Source organism: Chenopodium quinoa, unplaced genomic scaffold (assembly GCF_001683475.1).
Source record: "Chenopodium quinoa cultivar QQ74 unplaced genomic scaffold, ASM168347v1, whole genome shotgun sequence".
NCBI lineage: Eukaryota > Viridiplantae > Streptophyta > Magnoliopsida > Caryophyllales > Amaranthaceae > Chenopodium > Chenopodium quinoa.
This window is the reverse complement of record NW_018745448.1, coordinates 7,620,203-7,641,340: the sequence shown is the minus strand read 5'-3', so window position 1 is coordinate 7,641,340 and position 21,138 is coordinate 7,620,203. Positions and strand designations below refer to the sequence as shown.

Below are 21,138 nucleotides of genomic sequence, written 5' to 3'. Positions count from 1 at the left end.
ATTTGAAGGTAGACCCGTCTTTGAGACCTCTAAAAAAGTCAGTATAAGCTACCTCATCCGGTAACCCTTGAATCTGTATTCTCATCAGGTTGAACCGCCTGATGTAGGAACGAAGCCCCTCCTTCTCGCCCTGCTGAATTGTTCCCAAATCAAGGGTCGTTTTCTTCGCAGGGATGTTCATTGCGAAGTTGGAGGCAAATAAGTAAGCAAGCGTCCTGAAGCTGTTTACACAACCAGTCGGCAGGTTGCCGAACCATTGCTGTGCAATTCCCTTGAGAGTCGCTGGGAAACACTTGCACCAAGTGGGATCATCCAACTCTTGAAGGTACATCAGGTTGGTGAATGCCATCAGATGGTCTTCTGGGTTAGTAGTGCCGTCATAGGCGCCTACTAGAACATTTTTTACTTTGGCCGGCTGAGCGGCTTCAGTAATTTCCTTGGAGAAGGCCGACGGCTGTTCACCAAGTCTAAGCAGCCGTAGCTGCCAGTCCATAGGTTGGACGTTTTTTGCTGCAGGTCCACCAAATGGAGGTGGCTGCATAAAATACTGTTGTTGCGGCACAAATGGTAAGTTTGGTACCGCCTGGGCACTATGAAAGCCGAACTGACGGGAGGTGCCGCCTGACTGACTCTCATGGTACGACTGAGTATGCCTCATCGAGGCATTTCGCAAACTGTCCTGAAAATTTGAAGTAGAAGCCGACTCTGATAATCGGTCACTCTTCTTCTGCTCTAGCAGGAGCCGAGCATCTGTGAACGTTTGCTTTGACCCGTCCGCCTGAATATGACGAACCGGTTTCCTATTTCCCGTAGGATAACGGAGTTTTGTAAAATCAAGAGCAGGTGGCTCCCGCTTCTTGGATTTAGGATGGGGAGTCGCCTCTCGCCCTTGAACTGGCTTCCTCTTCAGTGAAGTGGAAGGTTTCTTTGCCGACTGCTCTTTGACTGAAGCAGGCGGTTTTTTGTTGATCAACTCTTGAATCTCTCCCTTGAAGTCCCTCATGAAGGTCATGAGTTCGTTCCTTGTGATGGGAGCAGACCCATCAGTCGGCTGTTGCCGAGCAAGCGGTGCGCCTGCTGGCTCGCTTCCTGTTTGAAGATGCTCCCGTTCCCTCCTTTCGGTATGGCGGGTACGTCGGGCCCTTAGGGTCCCGTCTGGAGCTGTATGAGTTTCAACTTCAAATTCACTTTCGGTATCATGGTCCGACTGAACTTGAGGGTCGTCTAGGGGACGCCTCTCTTCTGGAGTCGGTACAGACTTGGATGCCATCTCTGAAGTACTCTCCCCACAGACGGCGCCAAATGTTTCGGGGTTTTCTGATGTCCTGCGGGAGAGTTACAATTCCGAGACTGGAACCGGACGCCTGTACCTGCAAAATAACGGAGACTCCTGAGAGCTCCGCCTCCAACGGTCAAGTTAGTACCTGATTAAGGAGTAATCAATACAGAAATTAAAGTAATGAGATCTCTCTAGGTGAGAGTGCTTAGCGTTGGTAATCTGCGTCGTTAGCGAGATTAGCCGGTTGTTGATGTTCCGTAATAACTCTGTTCTTCTCTGCTTGATTATTTTTTCACTCCGTAATTAATGAGGATTAATTGAGTATTTATAGCCTTGAGAAGCGTGCCACTCTCTAGGTTTAAGGTAAACCTAGGGCTGATCGGGCCTCTAGACTGAGTTGGGCCTTGATGGCCGGTTTTCCCATTTGGCATGGGTGGACACGTGGCGCGTCTAAATTGGTCCGTAGAGGACGTATCTGTGATTGACACGTGGCAGGCTCCTGTTGGCCTTCGTGAAGGACACGTGGCGGAACCTGGTTGGTCCACTTGTCAGACGGTGATTGGTGGATAAAAATCCCCTAATCAATGAGTATTCCGTAATGGCTATAAATTTTAAATGGACTTGTGAAAAAAGTTGGTAAGCAGGGCCGGCCCGGAGGGGTAGGCCTCGAGTGCGACCGCCTAGGGCCCACGCTAAAAAGGGGTCCAAAAATTAATAAAAAATCAATTTGTATAGCTGTAGAATTTAAACTGTCTAAACTGTAGTTTTTACTCGTTAAAAAATAAAAAATAAGCTACTTTTAAAAAAGATAATAAATGCATTTAGTTAGCAATTAATATTAAATTACTTAGATGTCAATTAGGTGGAGATAATTATGCAATATAACCTCTTCTTCTTCTTCTAATCTTTCGATTTTATGAGTATCTGTTTCAAAATATTAATCTTTTCAATTACACCGTTTCATATTTATTCAATTACCAAAATATTATGCAAAGTTATTACTCCAGTATTGTGTATGGAGACTTAATATTCTAAATAATTTAAGTTATTTTCATTGTCTTATATTTAAAGCTATTGCGTGTAAAAAAATTTGTTTACGTAAGGGGCCCTTTTCTTACATTATGCATAGGGCCCATAAATTTCTAGGAACGGGGCTATTGGTAAGAAGCCCTATAAAAATATAGCTGGACTATTTAGGGCTTAGGTCGGCCCAATCAAATTAAATTTGGACATTTGCATTTTAAATCGACCAAATTAATTTACGTTTTAAGAAAAAAGGTTGTCTTAATTTCTTCATTTGAACATGGGTTTGAGGCCTGAGGCCTTTTCTATTATAGGCCCATTTTTAAAGCCCCGTTGAACTTTGCTCATGAAACGATTTTGGGCCATACGGTCAATCGTCAAACCGGATAGTTTTCATATAAATTTTTACCTACAAATTCTTGGCTGCAATATTTTAGTGCAGCGAAGCTAGCTGCAACAGCATTAAATATGAACATATAGTATGTTAAAATGAACATACGTTTTTTTTTTTTCTTCCTTATATCTTAATTCTCTTTCTTCTTCTTCCTTAGCTCTATTATTTTTCTCTCTCTTCAGTTTTCTTCTCAATTTAAAATTTTCTCTCTCCTCTTAACCTCACTTCCCTTCAATCTTTAAAGTTTTCTTCTTCTTTAATAGAATTTTGAGTTAGTAATTCGTGTTTTGATTGATATACTCCTTTCTTTCTAAATCTATAAGTTTCAGATGCAATCATTTGGCTTTATCAAAGAGGAAAGAAAAAAATGGAGGTGAGAGAAAGTTGAGGTCAAAGAAAACAATGGAGGTTAGATTTTATCAATTTGTAATTGTATTTTGTATGATTTCGTTGATCATGCATGATGATTTATTGTTTGATTATTTGAAATTATTATGAGTTTGTGATGAATATCAATTAAATTGCTTAATTGTTAATGAATATCAATTGTATTGCTTAATTTGTAGTTATTTTCTCTCTCCCCTATCTTTCTCTCTCTCTTTTGATTTTTTTTCTTTTGATTTCTAATCATGTTACAAATCAATAATTATTTTCACTATGATGAATCAAGATTAGATTTAAGGTGTATAATCAATTTTATAGAGTTTCAATAATTACAATCGATCTTGAATATAATTTCTGTAAAAAAAAAACTGAATACGTAGGAATTTAAAATGAACATCTTTTACAAAATGAGCATTTAGTACACCGAAAATGAATATTAAATACATAAAAAATGAACATATTTCAACAATTTATTTTATCTTTATTTTTCATTAATAATTATGTACAATGAATTTGAACCTATATGAAAATCATGTTCATTTTAATATCCTAAATGTTCATAACTTTTTGTTACATGTTCATTTTATAAGTGTTCATTTTTTAATACTAAATGTTCATTTTTATTAGGTTGAAAGTAAAATATAATACGTTGAAAGTTAAACTATCTGAACATTTATGTTGAAAATCTGAACAATTTATTATGAATATATATGTTTCGTTATTCTTTACGAACATATCTGTTATTGTAGGCGTCGCTCGAAGTGCGTCTACGTTAAAAGCATGTGTGAATATGCTTGGCACTCATAGGAAGTGGGAATTGACATTACAATTAGGGACAAATAAAGTAGGGAGTCGCCAACAAGTTTTTAAGGAACTTGTAAACCGTTCACGGATCATAAAAAGGCAACCACGATAAGGGACAACGATAGGCAATAACGATTGACCCGTGAAGGTTACACCCCATTCATAATGCATGAGATTATTAACTCCATATGGTTCGGAACCACGAAAGGAGGATCGGGGATGATGGTACGAAGTGAGTCATGGAGTCACATTCGCCCGTATTGGCCTCTACTCGATTCTTATATTGAAAAACATTCCTGTGATCTCAAAGGCATACAAACAATAATTCAATTCGCTCCAAACTATTATTTAACTAAATTGGTTTAAAATTAATGCACACAAAATTCTAAAAATTTGGTGATCACTTCAATTTATAATAAGATTAAAAGGGATCCTAAACCGGTTGTCCAAATTATCTTATTAGTCGTGATTTTCAATTACACATTCCCTTAAACATGCAATATGGTGATCAATAAATAATAGAATAAACATTAATATTAAAACCAATTAATCACGATTCCAACAACATAAGATTGTTAGAAAAATAATAATAATAATAAAAGAGCACGATCCTTACTTTGAATCTGTTTGCTTGCAACTACAAAATAATAAACGAGTTAGTAACTTCAAGGAATAATAAAACAATAACTAAATTAAATTAAATAAAATAAGGTTGATTTTGGGGCCAAACCCTCAAACGATTCTACCTTTCACGCCTTGGCTTAAGGACAGAACCTCGAGTAAAATATGGAATCCTTTGAGTGCTTGAAGAAGGAATTTTGAAGTGAAAAGGGTAGGCTAGTGTTTAGGTTAATAGCATAGAAGAGAGAAAATAAGAATCATAAAATTCTGGTTGCACCGTACATCAGAAATGAGGGGGTATTTATAGGGAAAATGTGCTGAGGGAGCACACAGAACCCTAAAATGATAAAAATCCTAAAAAAGTATCCCGTGACACGGTCAGACTGTACCGTTAGACTATACACTTTCCCATGACACAGCACAGTTTTGGAGTGACGCGGGAAATTTTCAGAAAACGGAACGAAAAACGCGTTAAGGGTTTACGCGGAAAGGACACGGAACATCCCGTGTCACGACAGACCTCCCGTGTCACGGGAAGTCCCACCGTCAGACGGGAATGGTTCCCGTGACACGGTCAGACTGTACCGTGACACGGTCAGTTCCAGTCCATTTTTCCGTCTAAATTCATTTTTAACCCTAATTTCTTTCGGCTTTTTAAGTGTCGATTGATAAATTCGGGCTAAAATAAGAAAATAAATAAAATAAAACGTTTGGGCCAAAAAAATAAATAATAAAATAATAAAAGGTTTGGGCTTAAAATTAATTAATAAGCTTGGGCTAAAATTAAAACTATGCTTTTACCAAACATCAAGACTAATCCATGGACCTTTCAAAGGTATGAATTTAATAAAATACGATTTTTTAAGCACTCTCGGGATTAAATACTAAACCCGACCAATAGTGGCGGTGAAAGGTTATTTATCATCGGGTTTGGTTTTGGGGAGACATTTTTAGGTGTCTACAGTTATTGATTATGAACACATATGACATATAGAGTGAATATTATTTATATTTTTAAGTATTGTATTGATGATTATATATTATAAATATTCTAAATAATTATTATGAAGATATTTTGTGATGATTATGAAAATTCTGATTATTTGTTATATTTTAGTGAGTACAGATTAATTGTATTTGTAGAAGACAAAGACTCTGAATTAGTGAAGAAACAACTAAGAAGTGATGAAGAAGTATATGATATGTACAATGAATTCGCCTTTAAGTTGGAGAATTTCCGATGTATATGATCCCAATTTTATGGTTGTATGATAAAGGTTCATTTCAAATATACTAAATGTTCATTTCTTTTTTTTGACATGTTCACTTTTTATTACTGAATGTTCATTTTTATTACTGAACATTCTTTTTTTTTTTTTTTTATATGTTCATTTTTAAGGTCGTGGTCTAGCAAATTTATGATTATATGATAATTAGATTCATTTTTAATAATTGATCATTTCCTTATAACATGTTCACTTTTTAGTATTAAATGTTCATTTTTTTTACATGTTCATTTTTTGTTATTATATGTTCATTTTTTTCATGTTCATATTTCAAATAAATGTTCATTTTTATTTGGGCTGCGCGTTTTGGGCCTCATTTGTTGTAGCTATCTTAGCTGCACTAGAGTGCAGCCAAGACCAATTGGTTTTTACCTACACCTCTATGAAGGTAGCTCTATATGCAGGCCCATTATTCAACTTCTGTAACTTTTTCCTTTTTTTCCTGAGTTCTCTAGATGTAGCACCGAACTTCTCACAACTCCACGCCTTTAAACCCTCATCACAGCCCAACAACTTCGACTCTAGAGAGAAACCGCCATTCCACGCCCCTTAGATCACCCTCTCACACCCCTCATCAGTTTACCAGATTTGCTCAATCCGAAACAATTTATCATACAACCTATCATTATTTTTATTCCACATGACAAGTTTAATTGGGGCATGATTGTACGCGTCGTTTGAAGCGCGCCTACGCAAAAGCATGTGGTGAATATGCTTGGTACTCATAGGAAGTAGGAATTAACATACGATTAGGGACAAAGCAAAGTAGGGAGCTGCCAACATAAACCGTTAATGGATCATTTAATGTAACGACAAAAGGGTACAACGAAAGGTAACAACAATTGACCCGTATAGTTACACTCCATTCATAATCCATGAGATTACTAACTCCATATGGTCCGGAACCACGAAAGGAGGATCCATGATGATGGTACGAAATGAGTCATGTAGTTACATTCGTCGGTATTGGCCACTACTCGATTCTTATTGTGAAAAGTATTTCTGCAATCTCAAACGCACTCAAACAAAGATTCAATTTGCTCCAAACTAATATTAGGCTAAATTGGTTGAATATTAAGGCAACACATAATTCTAAAATATTGTGATCACTTGATTAAACAACAAGATTAAAAAGGATCATAACCGGTTGACCAAATTATCTTATTAGGCGTTATATTAATTACATATTCCCTTTTAACATGCAATACGTTGATCAACAATAAACAGTAGAATTAATATTAAAATTGGAAGCAATATAACCATAATAACGATAGTCAAATTAAAGCATAATAATAAGCCTAATCATGATACTAGAAATAAGGATAAGAATAAGAGTAATTAAGTAAATAAATTACTCGCGTTCCGCGCTTCTTTAAATTGCTACATCATGAATAAATTGTTAGTAACTTCAATCAAAATATGAATTCAATTAAATTGAAATTAAATTAAATTAAAGTTGAGTTGATTTGGTCCAAAACTCCAAACCCTCAATCGATTCTCCCTTTCACGCCTTGGTTTAAGTATGGAATTTCGGTTGTTGTATGGAGTGAGAATAAATTTAAGGCTTAGAATGTGAGAGAGGAATTAGAATATGTATTGGTGCATAAGAGAGGAAGAGAGTATTATTTGGTGCCCCGAAACTGAGAAATCGGCTTCATATTTATAGAGAAAATATGAGGGTGAGGTACGGAACCCTACAATTGAAGCGTTGCGGAGAAATAAACCCTAGAAATTGCCTTGTCACAACACAAATTGACGTAACACAGTAGAATGTGCCGTGACACGGTAAAATATGACGTGGCGCGGCAAATTCCAGTTTTTACTCGTTTTTAAAACTTCGATAACTTTTGATCCGTTACTTGGAATAAGACATATAATATATCGTTGGAAAGTTATTCAAGTCTACTTTCTCACCCAGTTATAATCATGTCAAAATCTCGAGTTTGTTTTAACATATAGCCATTTTAGTGAAAGGGTGTCGGTTATGGGCTGAATTTTAGTGTTTTGCTCATATCTTCTTCGTTTTAAATCGGAATTGGGCTTATGATATATCGTTGGAAAGATTATTTTAAGGTCTACCCAATAAAATAATATTTGGATCAAAATTAAAGGACCAAAAAATCATTTTAGTTCTGTTTTGTGATGTGGACACGAAATGAGAAAAATAAGATATGGTTTAGGGAAATGGGCTAAAAATTGGGTTGGTTTATGAAATGTGTTGGATTGAATATGGATTTAAGCACTCCAAATATTAAATATTCAATCCGACCAATAATGACGGTGAAAGGTTGTTCATCATCGGGTTTGGTTTTGGGGAGACATTTTTAGGTGTCTACAATGATGATCATACCAATCTCGATCCAAGTGAACCACATTTACATCCGGAAACACGATAAACCAATCAGTCACCAAAGCTCTATCAAGAAAATAATGTGTATTTTCATGTTCCTCTCTACCATTGTCATATGTAAAGGCATATCTTGAAAAAAGAAAGATTTCTCAAGCCACAAAAATTTGTCGCATCTCTAAAATTCTCCATTTGCCACGCAGCTCTATCATTGCCTCCATTTTTCTCCGACAGGAACATGATCTCATTAAAATCCTCAGTGCAGACCCATGACAAGCTAGATTGAGTCATCGAATCCCTTAATAAACTCCACGAGAGATGTCTATTACCCACCTCCGGCCACCCATAAAAGCCCGCCAACCTCCAAGGTTCCTCTCCAATTTTTATTCTAGATTAGAAAGTATGTATCATTGAAATATGATTGTGAAACGTTATTTTTCACAAACAATTTTAAAAAAAAAGGTGTCAAAGTCAACTATGATCTATATTTAGGAATGGTGCCTCAAAAACAATTGTAATAAATGTATTGACCTCTTGCAAATCACATAAGAAAGTAATAAAGGTGGATTTTGCCGGCCCACTATGTAAAAAATCTTATGAGTCAGAACAAAATCTATGAAAGTTGATAAATTACCAATAGAAAATAGGACTACTCAGTACTAATATAATTAAGAGATAAGCAAGTTTGTAATTGGTGAACAAGAACTAATTTTTTGTAAGCTGTTTTTATTTTTAAAAAAAATGTTAGGTAGTGTGTAAGCTTTAGATCAATTAGATGAAGATCTTGGTGACAAAAAAAGTAGTTGGCAAAAAATTCGGAAGAAAATGGCGACAAATAAAATAAAATTGGATAACAAGATATTGTTGCCAACCAAAAGGGGATCAGCCTGGGACAATTCTACAGCATGACCCCGAAACTTGGTTGTCTCTATTTAGGCCGCCTTTTTTGGCTGGTTTAATTCCCAGCTCATTCCCTCGAACCCACAAGCCCTATGCTGCTCACCCTTATCATCTTATTAAGGGTCATCAGTCACTTTATTGGGCCGGACACCTCACTTTTCGTATATTCTGCCACGTTGATACATAAGTTCTAACATATACATTCTGCTCGATGTGTTCTCAATAGTATGTTAGATTTAAGGTTGGTTAAGGGTCAGGATTGAAATTTTAGTATGGTATGAATTGAGATTTTACAAATATTAGAATAAGTTTTTTTTTTTTGACAAAGAGAATATTAGAATAGTTAAATCAACTAAAGGGGTAATGGACTAATGGTATTTTTATCCCATCAAGTCATCCACATACAAATAATAAGTACTTGAACATTGTATTGACTAAATTGAGTAAGTTGGTATTTGTATGACATCCACTAATATTGCAAACTTAATAGTGTGTTTCGTGGATATTTTTTGTTCTATGACTTATTGTGAATATATACTTAATCGATTTAAATGTCATGTCATCATATCCATATTCATTTATTTTTACCGATTATCTTCTAACCTAAAGGACTAATGAATCACAAATAAAACATCATCTAAATTTAAATTTCAATCTTTTAACTCCTATACACAGAATAATAAAGTAAAATTTCGCGATACCTCAATGTAGCAAAACAGAATTTTTCCATAAACAAGAAAATGCACAATAGATTTATAAATTAGTTACTACTTGCAAGAGGAACCCACCTCCAAGTCGAAGCTCCAACTCCACAAGCCACAGTGTATTTTATTTGTTGGTCCACTTTCTTAATTAACTACTAAAGGAAGATAACATGGTTTCTAATTAAGTTTTTTTTTTAATTAAGATACATAGCATGCACATCTCATCAACATAAGCTTAAATACATTTTACATATTATTATAATTTATAACATCGTGTAATCTTTGCACCCAATTTTATTTTAATCAAAATTAGGTGTATTCTTGCTTGACATAGCAGACAACAGATATCAATCCCACCTCCCGTAATCCGAATCATATCATTTCATATCTTTTCCATATCATAACAGAAGTCCAGCCTCCCTCCCCATATTCTTTTTCCCGTACTCGGTTTTGGAATTACCTAAAATACCCTTCTCAAGTTCTCATTACTATTGCCTCAAAAAAAAAAAGTTCTTATTACTTAATTTTCTATTTTTATTTTCCTGTTTTGTTAAAATTCAAATGAAATATACGTAATATATGTGTGGATAAAAATCAACATCGGCGTGTACCCTTTTTTCCTCAAAGGGATGACTAATGACTATAAATTGATTTTATAAAAGTTTGAAAACTTTTAGTTTTTGTTTTTATGAAGGAAGTTGGAATATGTAGATTATATGCTAAAAATGAGATCTATATTTTTTGTTTTGTTTTGGGGGTTGTCTACTTATTAAAAAGACTTTTGAGATACCAATTATTTTCCTTTTATAATTCAAAATCAAAGACGTACATGAACTTATTGGCTATTTAGTATCATTCACACACCAGTTAAAATGATACGGAGTATATTCATATAGCGCGTAAAATTGTAAAAATTAAATGCTACCTCAAGTTCGTATTATATGCAACTTTGGTGCATTATTTGTGAGGTATAACATATTTCAAAGTTGCATATAATACAAACCGGAGGTAGTAATTTTTACAAGATGAATTTTTTTAAAGTTAAAATTTCCAATTTTACCAATTGGGTGATTAGGATGATATTTTATTTCATCAAGTAAATGATCACTAATGATGTAGTGGGAAAGAAAGAGATAAATCATCTTCTATAAATAAGGTAGACATAAGACACCTCAAAAAGTAAGCAACAAAAGAGTACTATAGAATGAATAGATAAAAAAAAACGAGGGAAAGAAACTGAAATGCAATTTTCAACATGATGATTCACTAAATCACAGCGGACCCTCATACAAGATTTGTGAATTGACATAAATTAGACCATGGCCCATTTTTTAATACCTCTTGCGGTCTTGCCGTTGAACTATCAATGTTGTAATAAACCTTAATTTTTTTTTTCTCCTTAACCAAATACTTTCATACGAATCAAAATCTATAAACAAAGATCCTTAAGAAAACTACATCAAACTAACCTAATCCACACAATCACCCAAAATCAATGATAATATTGTTATTTTCAAGCTAAGGTAAGAAAACAAAGAGGCCCTCCTCATGAGTGGAAATTAATGAAATTAATATATTATACTCTGCTATTCCAAAAATATTTTTGGGTAGAATAATACTCCGTACAAAATTTTGGTTGTAATACTAGTAAAAGATCTTAAATTTGAATTTCAAGTGCCCGTAATCCCAACAAGTAGAGAATATTACGGAGTACAATTTAAGGAAATAAAGAACAAAGGTTGTGTTAGATTTATAAATAAATCCTACAATCTTTAACCCAACACAACAACCTGATTCAAACCTAAAACGTTGGCTCTATCCAGGCCATCATTTCCAACTTTGTTTTCCCCTCAATCTAACTAGGTGCGGTTATAGTTATCCGATAATTTGATGAGCATTGGGACTTGCCTCTCGTATTCACCAAAAAAAAAAAAAACCGATGAGCAAATAAACCGAGACCATCATTTCCAACTCTATGTTCCTTCAATCTAACTAGGCACGGTTTTAGTTATTGATAATTCGATTAGCAAACAAAGTATGGATTACTTTAAAAACTTTGTTATTTTAAGTACTATACGTGACTAACCAATATTTTTCATATGGAGAAAGCAGTACAAGACGTCAAAAAAAAAAAAAAAAAAAAAAAAAAAAGTCAAATAATGAACATAAACAATACTCCATAGTACTTAGTACGGAGTACAGAACTATAAGCAAATAAAACTCTACATCATTAATTATATGTAATTTGAAAAGATTATCATGCTAATTAAACCGCAAAAAACAAAAAACAAAATAGGTGGTTCCATTAATTTACAGTGGAAATTAAAGGGATATAAGCTAATTTAACAAGTATCCTGTAATTTTCCATGAAATATCCCAAAAAAAATTTAAAAAAAAAAAAAATCGAAAATACAAAAATAAAAAAAAAAAAAAAAAAATAAAAAACGTTAGATGTACCCCGTAAATTGCAAAATGCTGGCAAAAAAAAAAAGACATTAATTGGACGGCTTTTTCGAAATTTTTTTTAATAAAAAACCCAACCTGAACCGGACCAAGTGATCAAGAAGTGGGCCCTGCCAGGTCAGACGGGGTCATCTTAAGCCGTCTAGTTGGAGAATCCAACGGCTGAGATGGTTCAGGAGAAGGTGAAGATGGAGTAAGACAATCCAACGGTCCAGAAGGTGACGATGGTGATATGGGTGAATCCAACGGTTCACATGAAGAGGGAGGTGTTGATGGAGAATCCGACGATGAAGACGACGACGATGACGTTGATGAATCGGACGATGTAGATCTTGATAAAGGAGGTGATTGTGATTCTGAGGATTGATCTGAACCGTCCCTTTCTTTCCTCTTGTTTATCCCACTTTCTCGGCCGTTGGATCCTTCTTCTTTGGTCATGTAGTTTTTAATTCGTTTTACATCGGATAATTTCACTGGTTTTAGTATGAAATCCTCTGCTCCTTCCTCCAAACATCTGCTCCCACACAATTTAAAATTAATTAAAATATTCATATTTGCAAATACATCTTTTAACAACTACACACAAGAAGTTAGTACAGTCTTCTCTCGACTCGGATAAGGAAATTGAAATTACCTATCGATTCGCGCCAGAACGTTTTCGGATGACATTATAACAACCGGGGTTTCCTTGAAAGTTGATGATTCCTGCTATTTTACAATGCCGAAATTTTCATCGTTAATAAAACTATCGAAATAAAAACAATTTTGTAATTTAAAAAAAAAAAAATGAGAACGAAGAAGCAAACCTTGATTTTCTTGAGAAGTTCATACCCCGTCATTCCAGGCATACAGTAATCAGTTATAATCAAATCAACCTTCAACCCCTAATATCATCAAATTTTTCCGAAAATTAGAAAAATAGAATGCAATTCAATTCCCTGCATCTCATTAACGTTGCGATTAAAAAAGAACGGAGAAAATATATATACAAATCAGACTCACATCAACAACGGAACTTCTTTGATCTTCAACCAATCCAAGATACTGCAAAGCTCGCATTCCACTATCAACCGCTGTAACTGCAACAATTCACAAGACTTACAGTTAAATTTCGTAGCCTAATTGTATTGGAGACCGTTAAAAAAAATATGAAAGTTTAATTATTATTGTGATATATATTACCTTTACACGACGTAGTTTTGAGTAATCTTTCAATAACTTTACGATCAATGAGACTGTCATCGACAGCTAAAACATGAGCTTCAGTTTGAGAATCTAGAAGATCAATTCCTGATTCCGACTTCCATCGCCGGTTCGAAACGACGCCGTTCCGAGCCATATTCATCATCTTTATACGAATCTCTCGGTGTATAATTGCTTTTATTTATTTTAATTTCAGGAAACTTTTGTTGAGCAAAAAGGAAAGTGAATTTGTGTGGTTTTTAAATTTAATTTATCTTTATTTTTGAGAATTTATAATTTTAATAAATTTTTTAAGGTGAGGGGAAGAAGATGAAGGAGAAAAGGTAGAAAGAAAGGGAATGAATGAGGTAAGAGAAGAAGTGGGGGGAATTTTTATACTAAGGTGGAATTTCATTTATTTATTTAATTTAATTTTAATAAAATTTTAATTTTTGTGTGTCCTTTGAAAAAAAATGAAAATCTGGGGAGGAAATCTTGGCACTTTATTAAAATTGGCTGGTACCCAGATTCTGAAATCCACTTTGCTTTTTTCAGTATTTTTTTTATTTTAATTTTTTTTTTACTGTGGTACTGTACCCTTTTTAATTTTCTTTAAAATTTATAAGAGAAAATGGCGGTAGCGTGTTGACTAAAGGTCAAAGGAGAGAGAGAGGGGAAGCGCCGTCAGGTCGTATATGGGTATGAAAAGGCTGCAAAAGAGAGAGAGTGATTAAGTTAGAGTAGCGAGTCAAGTAAGTAGACGAGTCATGAAATTACGACATTGGAAATGTAAAGAATAGGGGACACAGTGAGGTTTTATGGAAGAAGGGGATTTCTTGCAGGTTTCCAGAAGTAATAGCAAAGACATTTTGGTTGGTTTAATTTTTATTGATATGTTCTTTCCCATTTTTGATCAAGTCTTTCCAGCAAACCATTTTTATTTTTATTTTTATTTTTTTTATTTACTTATTTATTTATTTTTTCCAACTTGTAACAGAACTAATGTAGTTTTGTTTTTTTTTTTCTTTTTTTTTTCTTTTTTTGGTTAAAGAGAGCTCTTTCCCTAAATAATGTTGCTTTTTTATCTAATTCTCAAAATATAGCTACTTTTTTTAAAATTTCCCTCTATACCGTCCACGTCACCGGTTTAGTGTGACTTTTTTTTATTTACGGTTTTATTGCAAAACCAAGTAGCAGTTTATACTTTTTTATCAAAAAAAAAAAAAAAAGTAGCAGTTTATACTTGGTATAAATTTTAAGCGAAACAAGTTTCCTTTCGACAACCAACCAACCTTCTAGAGTTCTAGCATGTCAAGGAGAGCGCCTCAATCACCATGGCAGGAGTAATCCGCCGCCGACTAACCTCCACCATCGAGCCGCTCCTGCAACAATTCTGCTACTGTTTTAATTTATCCTGATTTTGTTGGTGAATGGTTAGTTAGTTGCCCTAACTTTTTTTAAAAAAAATTAATTATTAAAATTGTCAAATAATTATCAGAATTGTAAGTTTGATGAATGAAATTAGAATTATTGGGAGAAAGTTGTGAGAGATGAATTTGGAAATAAATGGAGTTTGATTGACAAGTGATGTTCTGAGGGATGGTTTTCGTTGAGAAAATTGTATGTGAGTTTAGTGTGATACTTACTACAGTTTCAAATTTGGGTTGGAATGTTAAATTTTATACTACGTATTTTAATTGGATTCATGCATATGTCAAAGAAGATTTACTATGGAAAAAAAGAGGAAAGATGGGGTTGAGAAATGCAGGTGCTGCAGATGCTCAAAGCTCTTAACTTGGATTTTTTTTTTAATAGTTCAGATGAAAACCGCCACTTCAAATAGCGGCTTTCACTTGAACCGTAAAAAAAATAAAAAAAAATAGATTTTTTATATTCGCTGACGTGTACAGTATAATGGGAAAATTTAAAAAAGTGGTTGTGTTTTGGGAATTAGAAAAAAAAAATTTAAAAAAAACATTATTTTGGGAAAAGGCTTCTCATTTGAGGGAGGATATAAGGGAAATCCCTCTAATGAATCTCATGAGGCTTGATCCCTATATCTCAAGGATACGAGGTGGGAGTGATGTCACTACTCTATCACCTCAACCTCGTACTAATGTAGTTGTTACTCTTTTAGGTTTATAATTAAACTATACTATATACAGTATTTGCAAATACTCCATATTGCCTTGCTATGGAGTGTACGGAGAATGAGATTATAGGGTGGTCTTTCCTAAGGGCTTATTCTCTTCAGATTATTTTCAGTTCAGTTCAGTTCAGTTCGGCTCCAATAAGTTCAGTTTAGTTCTTAATTTCCTTCTCTCATAAAATATTCAGTTCAGTTCAGTTCAGTTCGGTTCATTTCAGTTCAGTTCAGTTTCAATAAATTCAGTTCAGTTTCGTTCAGCTGAGTTTAGTTAATTAGAACAGACCCTAATTCCTATCCCACATTAGATATTATGGATTGTTGTACTAAGTAAGGAGCACATGGTATTTTGTAAGTGATAGACCTTTTTAAATTAATTGTATGTTATAGCATCCACAGTGATTGTATAAAAGGACTTGCTTGCGATTTATAAATAATTAATCATCAATCAATCAATAACTATATACTAAAAGACACACCAACAATAACACGTGTCGTCTTATGGTGAATCCTTATTTTTAGAAAATTTTGCGAAGAAATACCATTTAAATGATGAGTTTTGGAAACAACTACCGTTTAATTTTTTTTTTTTTGAAACAACTACCAAAAAAACAAAAAAAAAAGTTTGAGTTGCACTACCTTGACAACTATACCGGCGAGAATCTTCGGCACTAGGCCCCACGAATTACACTTTTCCTCCTAAAATCCCACCTGAATTGACGAATGTACTCTAAATTGGATAATAAAGATTAATTGCCCCCAAAACCCTCAATTTTAGAAATCCCCAATTTCAATTTTTTTTCCAAAGAACCCTAATTTGAATATTCAATTGAGAAATTATGTCAATTAAAATGGGTAATGAGACATACATTACCTTGACTTGAGTTCGCCTAAAAATTTACCTTCACCTCTTGATTGGAATTAAAGGTGGGCACGGGTCGTGCCAGCACGACGCCGGCACAGCCCGACACGGCACGGCATGATGGCCCACCTGTGGGCCGTGGGCCGTGAACAAAAAATCAGTTTTGGCAAGGGCACGACACGGGGTACGACGGCATGACACATGGCACGGCTTGGCACGGCACGAGGCCCATATTTACTCACCATTATACACTATTGTACAATTTTTGTAATATCGAACTTCGTATTCCGTATAATAAATGAAGTTATTCACCAAATATTGTACGATTTTTAATTATCATTAATTATTTGTATTATCGATTTATCGTACCGGAACCCGGCATATAATAAAATAAGTTATCTTCAATTTTTTGTGTTTTCGGATTATCGCACTCGTAATTTTTTTTATTATATGCATTGTTGTTTTTTTTGCTAAATTAGTAAAATTGTTTTTATTTCTTTATATAAACTTAAACATAATTAGATAAATAATTTATATAACCTTAATTAAAATAATGTTGTTCTAAACAAAATATATTAACATTAACATAAACATAAATTAATCACATTATTTAAATAAAATTAAGTTGTACTAAACAATATATATCGTTTCTTTATTTACATTTATTATTTAAAAAAATAAATAATAAAAAAAATTAAAGTGGCACGGTTTGACCCGCGGCCCGGCATGGCACGGCCCGCTAGGCACGTGGGTCGTGCCGTGCCAAAATTAGGCACGGCACAGCACGGCACGACCCCCACCGCGGCACGGCCCGTTTCCCATGTTTACTTGGAATTGAAAACAATCAAGATATTAGGGTTTTAAAATTTTTAAACAAAGGCAAAAGGGGGCAAACGAAGTTTATCAGTTAAATGTAGAGGAGAGAGAAAGAATTTTAGGAGGAAAAGTGTAATTCGTGGGGCCCACTGTCGAATATTCTCGCCGGAATAATTGTCAAGGTAGTACTACTCTAACTTTTTTTATTTTTGTGGTAGTTGTTTCAAATTTTTTTTTAAATGGTAGCTGTTTTCAAAACCCGTCATTTAAATGGTAGTTCTTCGCTAAATTTTCTTATTTTTATCTTTTTGGAAAACAATCTATTTAAGAAACTAATTAAATCTTTCTACATTAGTAAAAATTACATATCTAAGTCTAATAAAATATTTGATGTAGCTTTAAACTAACATATTGACAACTGTAAACTTACACAAATTTTTATATGCGGCATGTTGTACCGTGCGGCAGGGGTTACTTGAGTTTCTCTATCATGGGTTATTTGAGTTTTCCAGGGTTACTTGAATTTCTCGGTGTAGGGAATATTTCAAGTCATCCCACACTTGAGCCCCACTGTGATCATACACTTAAGCATGGTGGCATCCAAAGGGAAGGAAGTTAGAGTAAAAGAGTTGCCAACAAGTTTTAAGAACTTGTAAACCGTTCACAGGGTGAAGGTTACACCCCTTAAAGATCCAGGAGATCGTTAACTCCAATAGGTATGGAACCATGACTGAAAGTTCGGGGATGAAGGTACAAATCCAACCTAAAAGAGATTGAACCTGCCCTAAAAATAGGCCTCTACTTTATTCTTCTCGTATTCATGTGCACTTTCTGTCTAACATGCAATCAATATATTAACCCTAAACCTGTTTAATGTATGTTGGTTGAATATTAATGCACAAATAAAACTATTATTGGCGATCACTTGAATTATAGTCAAATTAGCCTAAAGAAGATTATTAATTATCTTATTAAGCATGATTATAAGTACAAATTCCCTTTAAACATGCATAAAAGGTGTGATCAAGAAACAACAATAAAAATAAATATAATATCAAGCAACATAATAACAATCATCATAAAAATCATAATCATGTTAAAGCATAATAATAATAGCAAAATCCAGGCATGATACTAACAAAATTAATAACGACCTAGCATGTCACCAAACATTAAAGATCAATTAGCCCTAACATGGTACTAACATGATATTAGGAAAGAAATAGGAAACATCATAAATATACATGATATTAGAAATTTTAATTAACCCTAAACATGATACTAGGAAGCAATATAACATCCTAACATGATACTAGGAATCAACAAAATAATCTAAGCATGATTTTTATATTAAAAGATCAATAAAACAACTATATTAATTAAATTACTTACTTTGATACCTCGTATCTCTTTCTAATAACAAAATACACATGTTAGTAACTTCAAGGAAAAATAATAAAACAAACAATTAAATTAAATAATTGAAATAGAGATTTGGGACCAAACCCTCAGAAATATCAAACCTTTCATGTCTAGGGCGAAGGCAACTTCGAACTTGGCTAGGTGTGTCTAGATCTAACGAGTGAGGAATTTTGAAAGAGGGAAGGTTTAGAAAAAGAATAGAGAGAGAGAGAGAGAGAAAGCTTCTAGCTTTTAGAGAGAGAATAGAGAGAGATGATAGTTGTGAATTCATTATTGTGAATGAAACGACCCCTATTTATAGGAAAAATAGCACGAGATCAAAGAAAATCATATTCGGAATAAAATACCTCCTGTCGCCAATGATAGGAGTCACAACAAGCTTGTCGCCAGGCGACAGCTGCAGCGCCAGACGACAAGCTGATTTAAAAGTTCAACGCACTTTCATACGCGGAGTCATCTTTTAAATGGGTTAAAAGGTAATTCCGCGTCTAAGCAGATTTAAAATCAGATTTGTGATAAATAATACATTTTATTCAAAATAAAACATCTTTTAAAAATATAATTATCAATCCTAAGCTCATTAGAATTAAAAAGAACCTTCTAGATATTCCTAGAAGATTAAAATCAATCCTAATCAGTTTAGGAATAATAATTAATAGGCCCTCCTCTAGATCATTGGGCCACATTTAAAATCATTGGGCCTAATTTAATTTAATCCATAACTTCCTCATTATTCATCGGAATTGACTTATAATATATCGTTGAAAAACACTTTTCGAGCCCAATCCAACTACATTATTATTGGACCTTTATCATGGACCAAACCAAATTAGACTGGCTATTTTTCATAAATAGAGTAAGAAAAGAAATATTTTTGAAAGCAAAAAGAGAAATATTTTAATAAAAACATCCTCGTCATTAGAATTTTCACACTTTCACTTCGTTTGATAATCAAATAACGTGAAAGGTATTCATCACTGGGTTTGGTTTTGGGGAGACAAATCTGGATGTCTACACTCGGTCAATGGTTACTCGAGTTTCCGGAGTTACTTGAGTTTCTCGGTCAGGGGTTACTCAAATTTCCGGGGTTACTTGACTTTCTCGGTTAGGGGTTGCTCGAGCCACAATTTTTTGAATGCAGCCTGATTGAGAAACTCGATTAACCCCTGACTGAGTAATCCTTAACCGAGTGAACCCCTCCATTAACCCTTGTTCAAACCATTCAAGTAATCTCTGTTCGAGTAAATCAAGTAACCTCTGAGTGAAAAACTTAAGTAACCCTTAACTGAAAAACTCAGGTAACCCATAACAAAAAATCGGGTAACCCCTGCCGCATGGTGTGGTCTGCTACACCAAAAATTACTGATAAACTTAAGCAAAAAAAATGTGAGATATGTATTTTTTTTTTAGGAAAGATATATTATGTCGTAACATACGAAACTAAAAAAAATTAATGTAATGTTAATTTTAAACACAGTTATTAAAAGTTACCGTGCATAACACGGGACCAAACTTAGTAAGAGCTACATCTACATGTTAGCCATTATTGAACTACATAAGTTGTAACTAAAGCCAAACTAAATACTTCCTCCGTTCTTTTTTTAGTTGGCACCGTTTGACTTTTACATTATTCAAACAACAAGCTTTAACTCACTTTTGAGGTTTATAGCTACGATAAAACATATTCATGTGGATCTTGTTTGAATCGTTTCAACGTATATTTTATTAATTTCTACTTTTTATAATTTTACAATGTTGATAATTAGATATATTAATCGTTAAAAATATGCGTTGACAAGTGTGATAATAGAAAGGTGAAAACTAAAAAAAAAACAAATGAGGCTTTTTCACTCCACCCAATGCACATATATTGGTTTGTTTAATATTTAATGTATTTGTCTTTTTTTTTGTTTTTTATAATTTATTTATTACAAAGAAAATATTTTGTCATTGTAGTGGTTGTAGCTTAAATCATATATTTTGAGGATTAATTAGGCTGACAATGGACCAGAGGTGGAGCTCAATCCACATCCATCCGCCAACGACCCATGTGTCATTCAACTCATCCATCACCATTTAACTCTTCATCCACATCCAACTACCCGTCCACAATACGCGGATGAATCGGACGGATTGGATGAATAAAGGGTAAAATATAATGCACCATCGTTTATTTATAATATTATTATCCATAAACTAAGAAATTGATATATATATTTGACACTTTAAATTTCTCAACATTCACATTATTATAAGTCTAACTTATATTACTAGTATCTATAAAGTATATACTTATGACTCTCCACTTTCTAAATAAAAAGTATATATCTATGTAGTATTACAAATCGGTAATAAAAAAAACATTTGTAATTTTTAAACAAATATTAGCTGATGGATGGATAAAGCTCCACCCAAATCCGCCTCGAATCGTGACCTGATCTATCCATCATCCATATAAAATCCGTATTTTATCGGGTTTCATCCATTTAATCGGATCGGGTGATT

At 33.9% G+C, this 21,138-nt stretch overlaps 1 protein-coding gene across 2 annotated transcripts; it reads right to left on the bottom strand.

Moving 5' to 3' along the window:
* Window positions 1–12,020: 12,020 nt before the first annotated feature.
* LOC110713648 (two-component response regulator ARR17-like) lies at window positions 12,021–14,397 on the bottom strand. Of its 2 annotated transcripts, none has more exons than XM_021892109.1 (5): window positions 13,388–14,397; window positions 13,208–13,284; window positions 13,012–13,089; window positions 12,840–12,913; window positions 12,021–12,719 (listed from the first exon to the last, which is right to left on the bottom strand). In XM_021892109.1, the coding sequence occupies exons 1-5, from the start codon at window positions 13,551–13,553 to the stop codon at window positions 12,302–12,304; spliced, it is 813 nt and encodes a 270-aa protein (XP_021747801.1). In that variant the 5' UTR covers window positions 13,554–14,397; the 3' UTR covers window positions 12,021–12,301. The 2 variants fall into 2 exon arrangements, with proteins under 2 accessions (XP_021747801.1, XP_021747802.1); XM_021892110.1 differs by having other exon boundaries at window positions 12,840–12,910; window positions 13,388–14,394.
* Between the last annotated feature and the right edge of the window lie 6,741 nt (window positions 14,398–21,138).

Bases quoted from the DNA above. Each gene is read 5' to 3' on its own strand.
- LOC110713648 (XM_021892109.1), bottom strand. From the start codon at position 13,553: ATGATGAATATGGCTCGGAACGGCGTCGTTTCGAACCGGCGATGGAAG. The intron at 13,285-13,387 runs GTAATATATATC...GAATTGTTGCAG, and splicing joins CAAAACTACGTCGTGTAAAG to TTACAGCGGTTGATAGTGGA. The intron at 12,720-12,839 runs GTAATTTCAATT...GTGTGGGAGCAG, and splicing joins GTTCTGGCGCGAATCGATAG to ATGTTTGGAGGAAGGAGCAG.